Raw genomic sequence first — 13,573 nt, 5'->3', positions numbered from 1 at the left:
CAGCGTCATTTAACGCTACAGAAAGAAGGCGCCAGCAGGAAGGAACTTCCCATCAGGCCCGAGTGCGCGGACTCTGTGTATGGTTGCTGCCTGGGCCTATTGGGAAATCCACCATGGATTTCATGTCACCGCGCTAAAATACGGGACTCTGATGCGTCCCGACAGACCGTTCCAGTACAAGTCAATGAAATAAGGGACAATTATAAACATATATATATATATACATACACACACACACACACACACACACACACACACACAACGCCTGGGGACCCTGTCTGACAGCCTTCCGACACAAGACGCTCACTCCACCAGATCGAGACTGATTTACAGCGTGCTGGCATCCAATCAGCAGCCAGGGAAACGCACACTGCTGGCAGGGATTTGGGGGAGTGTCACCCCCCGGGATCCTCACAGGAAACCACCACCACGATTTGGTCCGCTCCCCGTATTAGAAGGACACGTTTACCTGTACGCCGCCACTTCCTGTCCGAGTCCGGTCTTCGTTTGCATGAGATCGTGATAATCCTGAAGACGTTCTGTGATGGTCACTGTGATCATCTGCTTCTCGCTCTCCAACTCCTCTATGATGATCTGGGGGGAGATAAGGGGGATGTTAGAGCAGCCGGCCATGCTGGTCACCTGGTCTGGCTTTGCATTGTGATGTCCTAATCCGATGCACTGTCCCGGAGATAGCAGCGTCTGAAATATTACACCTTTGGGAGGTTAAAATTAGCTCTCCCCAGAGCTCAGTGCAATCTCTAGACTCAAGGGCCACAAACAGGTCAGGTTTTAAGGATATCCCTGCTTCAGCACAGGTGGTGCAGTTGTTGACTCGGCCACTGACTGAGCCACCTGTGCTGAAGCAGGTATATCTTTAAATCCTGACCTGTTGGTGGCCCTTGAGGAGTGGAGTTGGCCGCCCCTTCTTTAGAGATTAAAATCATGATTTTTAAACACTCAACAAAGTAGGAAATGCTCAAAGAGCCGATACTAACATTATATGAGCTAAACTCACATAGGCTTCTAGGGGGTTGCGACCGCAATCCCTATCCTGATAAAGGGGCATTCATCATTCAACTCCCCAGCGGAGGATGGAAGAACAATGTTGTGGTCATGCTCTGTTGGTAGGTGGGAGGCTCAGGTAGTGGCTGCACTGAGCAGCCGCCCAGTAGGGATGGTGAAGGCTGATGCACCAAAATGTTGTGACTTAATGTATTAAACATGCTTGGAATAGACACAAATGTCCCCTGAATATGGAAGGGAACAAGGGTCGCTGAGCCGTTACTCACTGAGCCTTTACTCGCTGAGCCGTTACTCACTGAGCCTTTACTCGCTGAACCGTTACTCACTGAGCCTTTACTCGCTGAGCCTTTACCCCCTGAGCCTTTACTCGCTGAGCCGTTACTCGCTGAGCCGTTACTCCCCGAGCCGTTACTCGCTGAGCCTTTACTCCCTGAGCCTTTACTCCCTGAGCCTTTACTCCCTGAGCCTTTACTCGCTGAGCCTTTACTCCCTGAGCCTGTACTCCCTGAGCCTTTACTCGCTGAGCCTTTACTCGCTGAGCATTTACTCACTGAGCCTTTACTCCCCGAGCTGTTACTCGCTGAGCCTTTACTCGCTGAGCCTTTACTCGCTGAGCCTTTACTCCCTGAGCCGTTACTCCCTGAGCCGTTACTCCCTGAGCCGTTACTCCCTGAGCCGTTACTCCCTGAGCCTTTACTCGCTGAGCCTTTACTCGCTGAGCCTTTACCCCCTGAGCCTTTACTCGCTGAGCCTTTACTCGCTGACCCTTTACTCGCCGAGCCTTTACTCACTGAGCCTGTACTCCCTGAGCCTTTACTCCCTGAGCCTTTACTCGCTGAGCCTTTACTCCCTGAGCCTTTACTCCCTGAGCCTTTACTCGCTGAGCATTTACTCGCTGAGCCTTTACTCGCTGAGCTTTACTCGCTGAGCCTTTACTCGCTGAGCCTTTACTTCCTGAGCCGTTACTCCCAGAGCCGTTACTCGCTGAGCCGTTACTCCCTGAGCCTTTACTCCCTGAGCGTTTACTCACTGAGCCTGTACTCCCTGAGCCTTTACTCCCTGAGCCTTTACTCCCTGAGCCTTTACTCCCTGAGCCTTTACTCCCTGAGCCTTTACTCCCTGAGCCTTTACTCCCTGAGCCTTTACTCCCTGAGCCTTTACTCGCTGAGCCTTTACTCGCTGAGCCTTTACTCGCTGAGCCTTTACTCGCTGAGCCTTTACTCCCCGAGCCTTTACTCGCTGAGCCTTTACTCCCTGAGCCTTTACTCCCTGAGCCTTTACTCGCTGAGCCTTTACTCCCTGAGCCTTTACTCGCTGAGCCTTTTCTTCAGCCCATAAATGTCTTATGGATCAGCACCACTCAGTAAATATGACCCTTGTTCCCTTCCATATTCAGGGGACATTTGTGTCTATTCCAAGCATGTTTAATACATTTAGTCACAACATTTTAGTGCATCAGCCTTCACCATCCCTACTGGGCGGCTGCTCAGTGCAGCCACTACCTGAGCCTCCCACCTACCAACAGAGCATGACCACAACATTGTTCTTCCATCCTCCGCTGGGGAGTTGAATGATGAATGCCCCTTTATCAGGATAGGGATTGCGGTCGCAACCCCCTAGAAGCCTATGTGAGTTTAGCTCATATAATGTTAGTATCGGCTCTTTGAGCATTTCCTACTTTGGTGAGTGTTTAAAAATCATGATTTTAATCTCTAAAGAAGGGGCGGCCAACTCCACTCCTCAAGGGCCACCAACAGGTCAGGATTTAAGGATATACCTGCTTCAGCACAGGTGGCTCAGTCAAAGACTGAGCCTCTGATTGAGCCACCTGTGCTGAAGCAGGGATATCCTGGAAACCTGTTGGTGGCCCTTGAGGACTGGAGTTGGCCAGCCCTCCTCTAGCAGATAAGGGCAAATGTCACTGCCTGTCATCAGATTAACCCCTCACATACACCACGGCCTGCCCGTGTACGGCACAGAGAAACCAATATACTGCAGCATGACAAGCATTGTTTCCTGTCCGGCAGTGAAAGGGTTAGTAGGGTCTCGCATTTGCGTTACACGTTTAAATTCTATCGTATGTTACAATATATCAGATATCAGACTGCAGGAGATCCTGAAATATTATAGTGACCTGGAAACCATAGAATAATGCAAACACATAACAAACAGTACTTCATTTAAACAAAGACAATGACATATTTCACTAATCACAAAACCGCCCCAAGAGATCAATTAATGCTTTCACTCATTAAAGGAAGTGGACGGTTTCTCGTGGTATTAATTGGCAACGCTTCTTAGACACATCCCAACTTTACGGATGAAATATACAGCAACAGGAACACAAATGTATCTGTTTAATTCATTTTCGGGCGCGATTTCTGCCAAACACTTTGAACCGGTCTGTGTGTCGCAGGAAATTAGCCGGGTTTTTTTTCTGCGTGATGTCATTTCCTATGGGAGTTATGTCATCGCAATTTGCAAAAAATATTTAGTATGGGGGCATCAGACTTTCCACTCGGCGCTGTTAACCCTGTAGGAACCCTCGCAGAGAAGCGCAGAGAAAGTGGTATCTGTGTTAGACGCCCTGGTGAGCGCGGAGGGTCCCCAGCTGGCGGGTACATGCAGGATAGAGGAACTTGGATCACACTCGAATACATTGCTACTGAAAGGGGGAAGCATCCTCGCCATGTCTATAAACTCCTTGTTACCGCTATATACTGCAGCAGCATGTTAGGGCTGCATTGCAAATTCTGTAGTTTAGTCATTTAGGGAATCATTCAACCCCGTTTCTTGTGCATTTTCCCTCGCGGGGTGCATGAAAGCCATGTGTTTCGGAAAGGCCGGCAGATACAATACAGATCCCCCAGAATGTAACGCATGCACATAGGTACCAGTGTAATCCCTTTACTGGATGGGGGTACTGTACTTCCAAGCAACTCCTGTCCTCATGCCTCCCCCCCCCCCCCAACAGGTCAGGTTTTCAGGATATACCAGCTTCAGCACACAGGCTCAGTCAACTGAGCCTCTGATTGAGCCACCTGTGCTGAAGCAGGGACTGACTGAGGCACCTGTGCTGAAGCAGGGATATCACGAAAACCTGACCTGTTGGGGGGGGGGGGGCTTGAGGACAGGAGTTGAGCACCCCTGCTTTAACATATGCTTTACTACACACACAAAAACCCTTCTGCGTAGTAGAGACAGCTGATCTTACAAGACGGGAATATATAGGTACCGGAATATAGGTACCGGAATATAGGTGCCGTTGGAGAGCGTACGATACATTGCTTTGGCTTACTGAGCTGAAGGGGTTACAAATGATTAGGAAGTAGTTTGTAAATAAGTTTTTGAGATCTAGGTGTCCGATTTAAACATGGCCACAGGTAATACAATAGCTGCCAGAGGAAAACCTCGCAGGCCCCTCTGGCACGGAAGGGGTTAAACCAACTTTCCCAGATGTTTTTGGAAGTGGGACCTTTCCCTTCTTTGGTGCTTCGTGATGATGACGAGGGGGACGGGGCCAGCTTCCAACTCATAGGAGCACATTTGTGTTACTTTAAAAGTGCAGTCCCAAGCAGAACCAAATGGGACAAATCACACTGACATTTTAATAGGTTACAATTAGGAGTGCAAGACGTGTCCAAGAAATGCTAAACCGTTTGCCTCGGATTACCCTGAAATTGTTTGTAGAAATTGTCACCTGAAGTTGTGTTGTTTCACAGCCCTGATCCCCGGCGTCTATCTATCCTATCCCTGGGGTGGCCAACGCCAGGTCTCAAGGGCCACCAACGGGACAGGTTTTCAGGATATCCCTGCTTCAGCACAGGTGGCTCAACCAGTGGCTCAGTCTGAGCCACTGATTGGGTCACCTGTGCTGAAGCAGGGATATCCCTAATATCTGACCTGTCGGTTGCTCTTGAGGCCTGGCGTTGGCCTCCCTGTCCAAACCAGTTCTCAGACGGGGAACCAGCTGAATAAATCTAATGCGCGCGTTAATATGATTATCTTTTATTTGCATGGCACCAACATACTCTGTAGCGCAGCACAATGTGGGAGGGAGGACAGTAACACTGTAAGAGAAAAGCTGACATATATGTTAAGACAAACTGACAACAGGAGGGAGGTCCGGGCACCAAGGAGCTCGCGGCAAGCAAACAAGATGGACGTTCACTATCTCGCCTCCCCCTCCCCCACTTAGAGTACCCCGCTATACACGAAAACAATGCCATTTTCATGCTTTATACAAATAATAATACTACTTATCGCAGACTGATTGTTTGAGGCACCAATGACCTAAATGTAACCTATTAAACATATCCCGGTCCTTAGCGCGAGGAGTGGCCCTTTAAGAGCGAGTGCTGAGTAGGTGACGCTGCTGTTTTGTCATTATCATGTAACCGCAGAACTTATCTGAAGGAGACACAGTGTCTGCGCTGCCCCATGTGACACCCTGACACCCACATTACTTAGAAGGGTGCCTTGTGCCATGCACCAGTGTGGCGTCTCTGTCAGGGACTGCATGTTACAGGGGACAGGCTGCAACATGTGAGCACTTAAAAGATTTATTCAAATGCCAAGGTTATTAAAACCCAACACTGCACAGGATCTGTGATTACTTTCTTACCCCCTCCCCCCCCCCCCCAAACATCACTAATAATGTGATATAAAGGGACAGGGGCGGCGAAATCCAGTCCTCAAGGGCCACCAACAGGTCAGGTTGTAAGGATATCCCTGCTTCAGCACAGGTGGTGTAGTCGAAGACTGAGCCACTGATTGAGCCACCTGTGCCGAAGCAGAGATCCTGAAAACCTGACCTGTTGGTGGCCCTTGAGGAGCGGCGTTAGCCGCCCCTGCCGTAGTGCATCATAAGACAGGCTTTTACCTGTAATGCTATCCTAATGTGTCACATTGTATCCCAGGTGTGCTATAGGGTTCAGTGGAAACACTTGCACAGTATATACAGTCCATAGGGCGCATGAAGTGTGCGTGTCTGTGTAAAAACCCCATGTATAAATAACATCTATATCTCGTGTTCGTTTAATAAACCGCATCACAACTTGCCAGAGAGAGTAACTTCCTCAAACATTGTTAGTAACAAAGGAGGGAGGGGATATGTTACACGCTTTCCCACCGCTCCGGGTCCTTCATCAGGTGGGGCAGAAATACAGAAACACTACATTATATACATTATATATACATTATATATACATTATATATACATTATATATACATTATACATGATATATACATGATATATACATGATATATACATGATATATACATTATATATACATTATATATACATTATATATACATTATATATACATGATATATACATGATATATACATTATACATGATATATACATGATATATACATTATATATACATTATATATACATTATATACATTATATATACATTATATATACATTATATATACATTATATATACATTATATATACTATATATACATTATATATACATTATATACATGATATATACATGATATATACATTATATACATGCTATACATTATATACATTATATATACATGATATACATTATACATACATGATATACATTATATATACATGATATACATTATATATACATGATATACATTATATATACATTATATATACATGATATACATTATATATACATGCTATACATTATATACGGGCTCTGATCTCTGCCTCTGCGCTTTGTTCTCACACGGGGCTCTGCAGATTCCCCCAGCAGGAGCAGAGAGAGGTATGGAGGACAGCAGAGCGAGGTATGGAGGACAGCAGAGCGAGGTATGGAGGACAGCAGAGCGAGGTATGGAGGACAGCACACAGAGTTATTTCAGTGTACGCCACCCCTTGTCTCACATCTCCTGTTACACTTTAACCCAATCACATGCAGCTCTTATCTGGCAGGTGCATGGCTGTGCAACGGATTCTCTATCACCCCACACAGTTTTTGGAAGGATTAGGGTTTTATTGGATCCTATTAATAGCCAACAGAACCTACAGTATATCATTTGCCATGTTATGGAGGCCAATATGCAATGTCTTGTATATAATGTATAACCCCGTTCACTCATTGTAACCATGTATTTGTAACCATGTATCTGTCATCATAACTCTGTGCCCAGGACATGCGTGCGAACGAGAGGTAACTCTCACTGTATTATTGCCTGTAACACGTTATAACTCTGTGCCCAGGACATGCGTGAGAACGAGCGGTAACTCTCACTGTATTACTGCCTGTAACACGTTATAACTCTGTGCCCAGGACATGCGTGAGAACGAGAGGTAACTCTCACTGTATTACTGCCTGTAACACGTTATAACTCTGTGCCCAGGACATGCGTGAGAACGAGAGGTACCTCTCACTGTATTACTGCCTGTAACATGTTATAACTCTGTGCCCAGGACATGTGTGAGAACGAGAGGTAACTCTCACTGTATTACTGCCTGTAACACACGTTATAACTCTGTGCCCAGGACATGCGTGAGAACGAGAGGTAACTCTCACTGTATTACTGCCTGTAACACGTTATAACTCTGTGCCCAGGACATGCGTGAGAACGAGAGGTAACTCTCACTGTATTACTGCCTGTAACACGTTATAACTCTGTGCCCAGGACATGCGTGAGAACGAGAGGTAACTCTCACTGTATTACTGCCTGTAACACGTTATAACTCTGTGCCCAGGACATGCGTGAGAGCGAGAGGTAACTCTCACTGTATTACTGCCTGTAACACACGTTATATCTCTGTGCCCAGGACATGCGTGAGAACGAGAGGTAACTCTCACTGTATTACTGCCTGTAACACGTTATAACTCTGTGCCCAGGACATGCGTGAGAACGAGAGGTAACTCTCACTGTATTACTGCCTGTAACACACGTTATATCTCTGTGCCCAGGACATGCGTGAGAACGAGAGGTAACTCTCACTGTATTACTGCCTGTAACACACGTTATAACTCTGTGCCCAGGACATGCGTGAGAACGAGAGGTAACTCTCACTGTATTACTGCCTGTAACACATGTTATAACTCTGTGCCCAGGACATGCGTGAGAACGAGAGGTAACTCTCACTGTATTACTGCCTGTAACACATGTTATAACTCTGTGCCCAGGACATGCGTGAGAACGAGAGGTAACTCTCACTGTGTTACTGCCTGTAACACATGTTATAACTCTGTGCCCAGGACATGCGTGAGAACGAGAGGTAACTCTCACTGTATTACTGCCTGTAACACGTTATAACTCTGTGCCCAGGACATGCGTGAGAACGAGAGGTAACTCTCGCTGTATTACTGCCTGTAACACGTTATAACTCTGTGCCCAGGACATGCGTGAGAACGAGAGGTAACTCTCACTGTATTACTGCCTGTAACATGTTATAACTCTGTGCCCAGGACATGCGTGAGAACGAGAGGTAACTCTCACTGTATTACTGCCTGTAACACACGTTATAACTCTGTGCCCAGGACATGCGTGAGAACGAGAGGTATCTCTCACTGTATTACTGCCTGTAACACACGTTATAACTCTGTGCCCAGGACATGCGTGAGAACGAGAGGTAACTCTCACTGTGTTACTGCCTGTAACACACGTTATAACTCTGTGCCCAGGACATGCGTGAGAACGAGAGGTAACTCTCACTGTGTTACTGCCTGTAACACACGTTATAACTCTGTGCCCAGGACATGCGTGAGAACGAGAGGTAACTCTCACTGTATTACTTCCTGTAACACATTATAACTCTGTGCCCAGGACATGCATGAGAACGAGAGGTAACTCTCACTGTATTACTGCCTGTAACATGTTATAACTCTGTGCCCAGGACATGTGTGAGAACGAGAGGTAACTCTCACTGTATTACTGCCTGTAACACACGTTATAACTCTGTGCCCAGGACATGCGTGAGAACGAGAGGTAACTCTCACTGTATTACTGCCTGTAACACGTTATAACTCTGTGCCCAGGACATGCGTGAGAACGAGAGGTAACTCTCACTGTATTACTGCCTGTAACACGTTATAACTCTGTGCCCAGGACATGCGTGAGAACGAGAGGTAACTCTCACTGTATTACTGCCTGTAACACGTTATAACTCTGTGCCCAGGACATGCGTGAGAGCGAGAGGTAACTCTCACTGTATTACTGCCTGTAACACACGTTATATCTCTGTGCCCAGGACATGCGTGAGAACGAGAGGTAACTCTCACTGTATTACTGCCTGTAACACGTTATAACTCTGTGCCCAGGACATGCGTGAGAACGAGAGGTAACTCTCACTGTATTACTGCCTGTAACACACGTTATATCTCTGTGCCCAGGACATGCGTGAGAACGAGAGGTAACTCTCACTGTATTACTGCCTGTAACACACGTTATAACTCTGTGCCCAGGACATGCGTGAGAACGAGAGGTAACTCTCACTGTATTACTGCCTGTAACACATGTTATAACTCTGTGCCCAGGACATGCGTGAGAACGAGAGGTAACTCTCACTGTATTACTGCCTGTAACACATGTTATAACTCTGTGCCCAGGACATGCGTGAGAACGAGAGGTAACTCTCACTGTGTTACTGCCTGTAACACATGTTATAACTCTGTGCCCAGGACATGCGTGAGAACGAGAGGTAACTCTCACTGTATTACTGCCTGTAACACGTTATAACTCTGTGCCCAGGACATGCGTGAGAACGAGAGGTAACTCTCGCTGTATTACTGCCTGTAACACGTTATAACTCTGTGCCCAGGACATGCGTGAGAACGAGAGGTAACTCTCACTGTATTACTGCCTGTAACATGTTATAACTCTGTGCCCAGGACATGCGTGAGAACGAGAGGTAACTCTCACTGTATTACTGCCTGTAACATGTTATAACTCTGTGCCCAGGACATGCGTGAGAACGAGAGGTAACTCTCACTGTATTACTGCCTGTAACACACGTTATAACTCTGTGCCCAGGACATGCGTGAGAACGAGAGGTAACTCTCACTGTGTTACTGCCTGTAACACGTTATAACTCTGTGCCCAGGACATGCGTGAGAACGAGAGGTAACTCTCACTGTGTTACTGCCTGTAACACACATTATAACTCTGTGCCCAGGACATGCGTGAGAACGAGAGGTAACTCTCACTGTATTACTTCTTGGTAACACATTTGATAAATTATATAATAATGTTGGATATGTAATATGAGAGACTAATCTTGTGCGTCAGGTAATGCATTTCAGATCCCCCTGAAGGCAGTGAGTGGTTGGTCCGACCTTGTACGCAGCGCCTTACAGAAGAGTTATATAATACCAGGAATACGTCCATCATGTTGGTGGGCGTGAGAATGCCGCAAAGTTATTACAATCTAACTAGGGCGTTGGGAGACTGACAGAGATAGGAGGATATGAGAGTGCTCAGTGTATAGGGCTAGTCAAGAGGGTGCGTGTGTGTAGGTTACCTTCCCTGGCACTCACCTGATACTCCTCCACCTTCAGGTTGTACTTCTCCTTCATCCTCAGCAGCTCTTCCTCCAGCTTTTTTCGGATTCCCAATAGCTCCTCATACTCCCTGTGCAGCTCCTGCACCAGCAGGAGCTGCCCCCTTGCCTCCTCCTCTGCCCCCTGCCTGCTCTCCATGCTCAGCCTCAGGCTGCCCTCAAACTCTTCGATCTTCTTCTGATACACCATTAACGTGTCCGTCCACGAGTCAGAGAGCTCCAGGGAGAAGCTCTGGAAGTCCTGCAGGCTCAGGCTGGGGGCCACAGCTCCCTGCATGGCAATGTGCGCTGGCATCTGGAGTGCCCGCTGCCTCAGTGCCACCAGCTCCTCTTGCTGCGATCCCTGGAGCATCTCGCACTCCTGGTGCAGGCGGAAGAGCAGCTCCTCCAGGGAGGCCTGGCCGCTCTGTGCCTGCTGCAGGTCTTTCTTGTAAAGTGCCAGCTGCTCTTCAATGACCAGCCGCATGGCCCTCACCTGGTCCCACAACTCCTGCAGCGTCTGCAGCTCCTGCCAGACATTTTCCCTCTGGAGCTCTGCCTCGCACTTCTGCACGCTCAACTCCTCAACCTTCCTCCGCAGCTGGCACACCTCCGCGTGGTAACCCTGCGACCACTCTGCCCCACGCTCCAGCCGAAGCCTGTGGATCTCTTCCACCAACAGCTGGTTCTCCCCCTCTAGCTGCCTAACCCGGGAGAGGTACTGGTCCAGGCGGCTGTTTAATTCACGGAGCTGGGACTTTTCATCCCCAAACCCTCTTCTTAGATGCAGCATCTTTGGGAACAGTTTGGACCTTGCTCTGCTCTTTTGCCGTGCGGAAGGAATATATCCCCCCCTGAAAAGACACAACGTCTTAGTCTCTCGCCCCCCAACTATCTCAGCAGGTCTGAGCCCCTCACTGCATTCACACAGAATGAGCCCTCGGGGCTGTGGGGAGTGACAGTACAAGGAGGAGGAGGAGTGCATTGGCACTGGGATCCTGGACTGGGTTTTCCAAAAAGGGTTAGAGCCAAAACAGAAAAGGCACTATTGCATTCCCCAGTTTGTAACGATCTAGAGCCCTCTTGTGGGAACATAGGGACCTGACTCCAGTTATTTGGGGAGTACAGAACGTGTAGATCAGACTGTGTGCGAGACCCGCTCCAGTCGCACTAGGGCAAATGCAGAAGCCTAAAAGGGGGAGGAAGGGAGGAGGTTAGTTACTTAAAAGGCCCCCAGCTGCAAATCCAGGGCAAACATAGTGCAAAAGCAGTGCAAAAGCAGTGCAAAAGTAGTGCAAAAGCATGTCTCAAAGGAAAAACACCATTTGCTTTCAATAGGATTATTTTTCTTTGATAAATAAGGTGTTGGGTTTTTCACGGGTTTTGCAGCCAGGAAACTTTAGTAAATAAATTCACGATGAGCTCTGAGTGTGAGTATCACTACAAGAATGGTGTTCATGGAAGGATAGCCAGGAGGAAACCACTGTCTCAAAAAAGAACATTGCTGCCCGCCTGAAGTTAGCCGAAGAGCACAGAGATGACCCACTAGACTTCTGGAACAATGTTCTCTGGACAGACGAGTCAAGGGAAGAACTTTTTGCCCAAATTGAGAAATGTTATGTTTGGCGAAAATCAAAGACTGCGTTCGAACAGAAGAACCTCATCCCAACCGTCAAGCATGGTGGTGGAAGTGTGATGGTTTGGGGCTGCTTTCCTGCCTCAGGACCTGGACGGCTTTCCATCATTGACACACAATGCAGAATTCATGGTTATCACAAGATTCTAGAGGAGAATGTCAGGCCATCCGACTGCGAAAGTGGGTCACGCAGCAAGATAATGATCCTAAACATACAAGCAGATCTACAAAAGAATGGCTGCAGAAGAAGAGATTACACGTTTTAGAATGGCCTAGTCAAAGTCTGGAGCTAAACCCCATCGCAATGTTGTGGCAGGTCCTGAAGCGAGCTGTCCATGCAAGGAAGCCCTCAAATATCACTGAGCTGAAGCAGTTCTGTAAGGAGGAATGGGCCAAAATTCCTCAAACCCGATGTGAGACTGACCGGCAGTTACTGGACACGTGCAGTTGAAGTTATTGCTGCTCAAGTGGGCGCCACCAGGTACTGAATCTAAACGGTCACATACTTTTCCACACATGGATATTGAACGTTGTGGATGGATAAATGTTGAAAAAGTTTCATGTTTTTGTGTCATTTGTTTGATCAGGTTATCTTTATCTATGATTAGGACTTAGATTAAGATCTAATACCAGTTTAGGTTTGAAATATGTGAAAATCCCAAGCGGTTCACAGACTTTTTCTCGCCACTGCATTTATTATTTGCCTGCTGCGGTTTCGATTGGTCGTACAATAAATATACATAACATCAAAATGTTCAGGGAAAATCCCCACCACCTCAGAATAGTGACAGAAATTAGGAGGACACCAACTGAAATCTAATAATCAAAAAGTATACTGTCTTTTACCTTTTTTTAATTTGACCAAGTAAGGTGTGTAATTGAAGGAACTGCGTCTCCGGTAATCGCTATGCTCTTTTACAAGTCTTTTCCTGATACGTTCAAATGCTGCAGAGAGGTCGAGTAATATAAGCAGAGTGTAATGACCTCTGTCTTTGGCAGCATGGAGGTCATTCGTTATTTTAGTGAGGGCTGTTTCAGTGGAGTGAGCAGTGCGGAAGCCAGATTGTGATGGGTCTAGGAGAGAATAGTTGGTGAGAAAATGGAGTAAGCAAGAGAATACAAGACGTTCAAGAAGTTTAGAGGCAAAAGGCAGGAGGGAGACAGGCCAATAGTTAGAAGGACAGGTAGGGTCAAGCTTGCCGTTTTGAGTAATGGTATAACTGTTGCATGTTTGAAGGAGGAGGGAAAGGTACCAGAGTAGAGTGAGGCGATAAAAATGTGTGTGAGCGTAGGGATTATAGTAGGAACAAGAGGTTTTAGGAGATGGGAGGGAATGAGGTCAAGAGGGCAAGTGGTAGCGACAACAGCGACACATCCTCCTCTGAGACAGTGGAAAAAGAGTCAAGAAAGGCAGGAGGAGAGTTCGGAA

The 13,573-nt window shown here is 47.2% G+C and overlaps 1 protein-coding gene across 1 annotated transcript in view; it reads right to left on the bottom strand.

Moving 5' to 3' along the window:
- SYNM (synemin) overlaps positions 1 to 11,454 on the bottom strand; it is a 29,563-nt gene extending 18,109 nt beyond the window's left edge. Inside the window, exons 1-2 of the mRNA XM_075582344.1 lie at positions 10,507 to 11,454; positions 470 to 594 (exon numbers count right to left, since the gene is read on the bottom strand). Of these exons, the coding sequence (XP_075438459.1) occupies positions 470 to 594; positions 10,507 to 11,301 (920 nt within the window). The 5' untranslated portion in view covers positions 11,302 to 11,454. The remainder of the gene's footprint in view (positions 1 to 469; positions 595 to 10,506) is intronic.
- Positions 11,455 to 13,573: the final 2,119 nt, after the last annotated feature.

Source organism: Ascaphus truei, unplaced genomic scaffold (genome assembly GCF_040206685.1).
Source record: "Ascaphus truei isolate aAscTru1 unplaced genomic scaffold, aAscTru1.hap1 HAP1_SCAFFOLD_2255, whole genome shotgun sequence".
NCBI classification, from domain to species: domain Eukaryota; kingdom Metazoa; phylum Chordata; class Amphibia; order Anura; family Ascaphidae; genus Ascaphus; species Ascaphus truei.
Note: the sequence above shows the minus strand (reverse complement) of the source record. Positions and strands in the feature narration are given on the sequence as shown.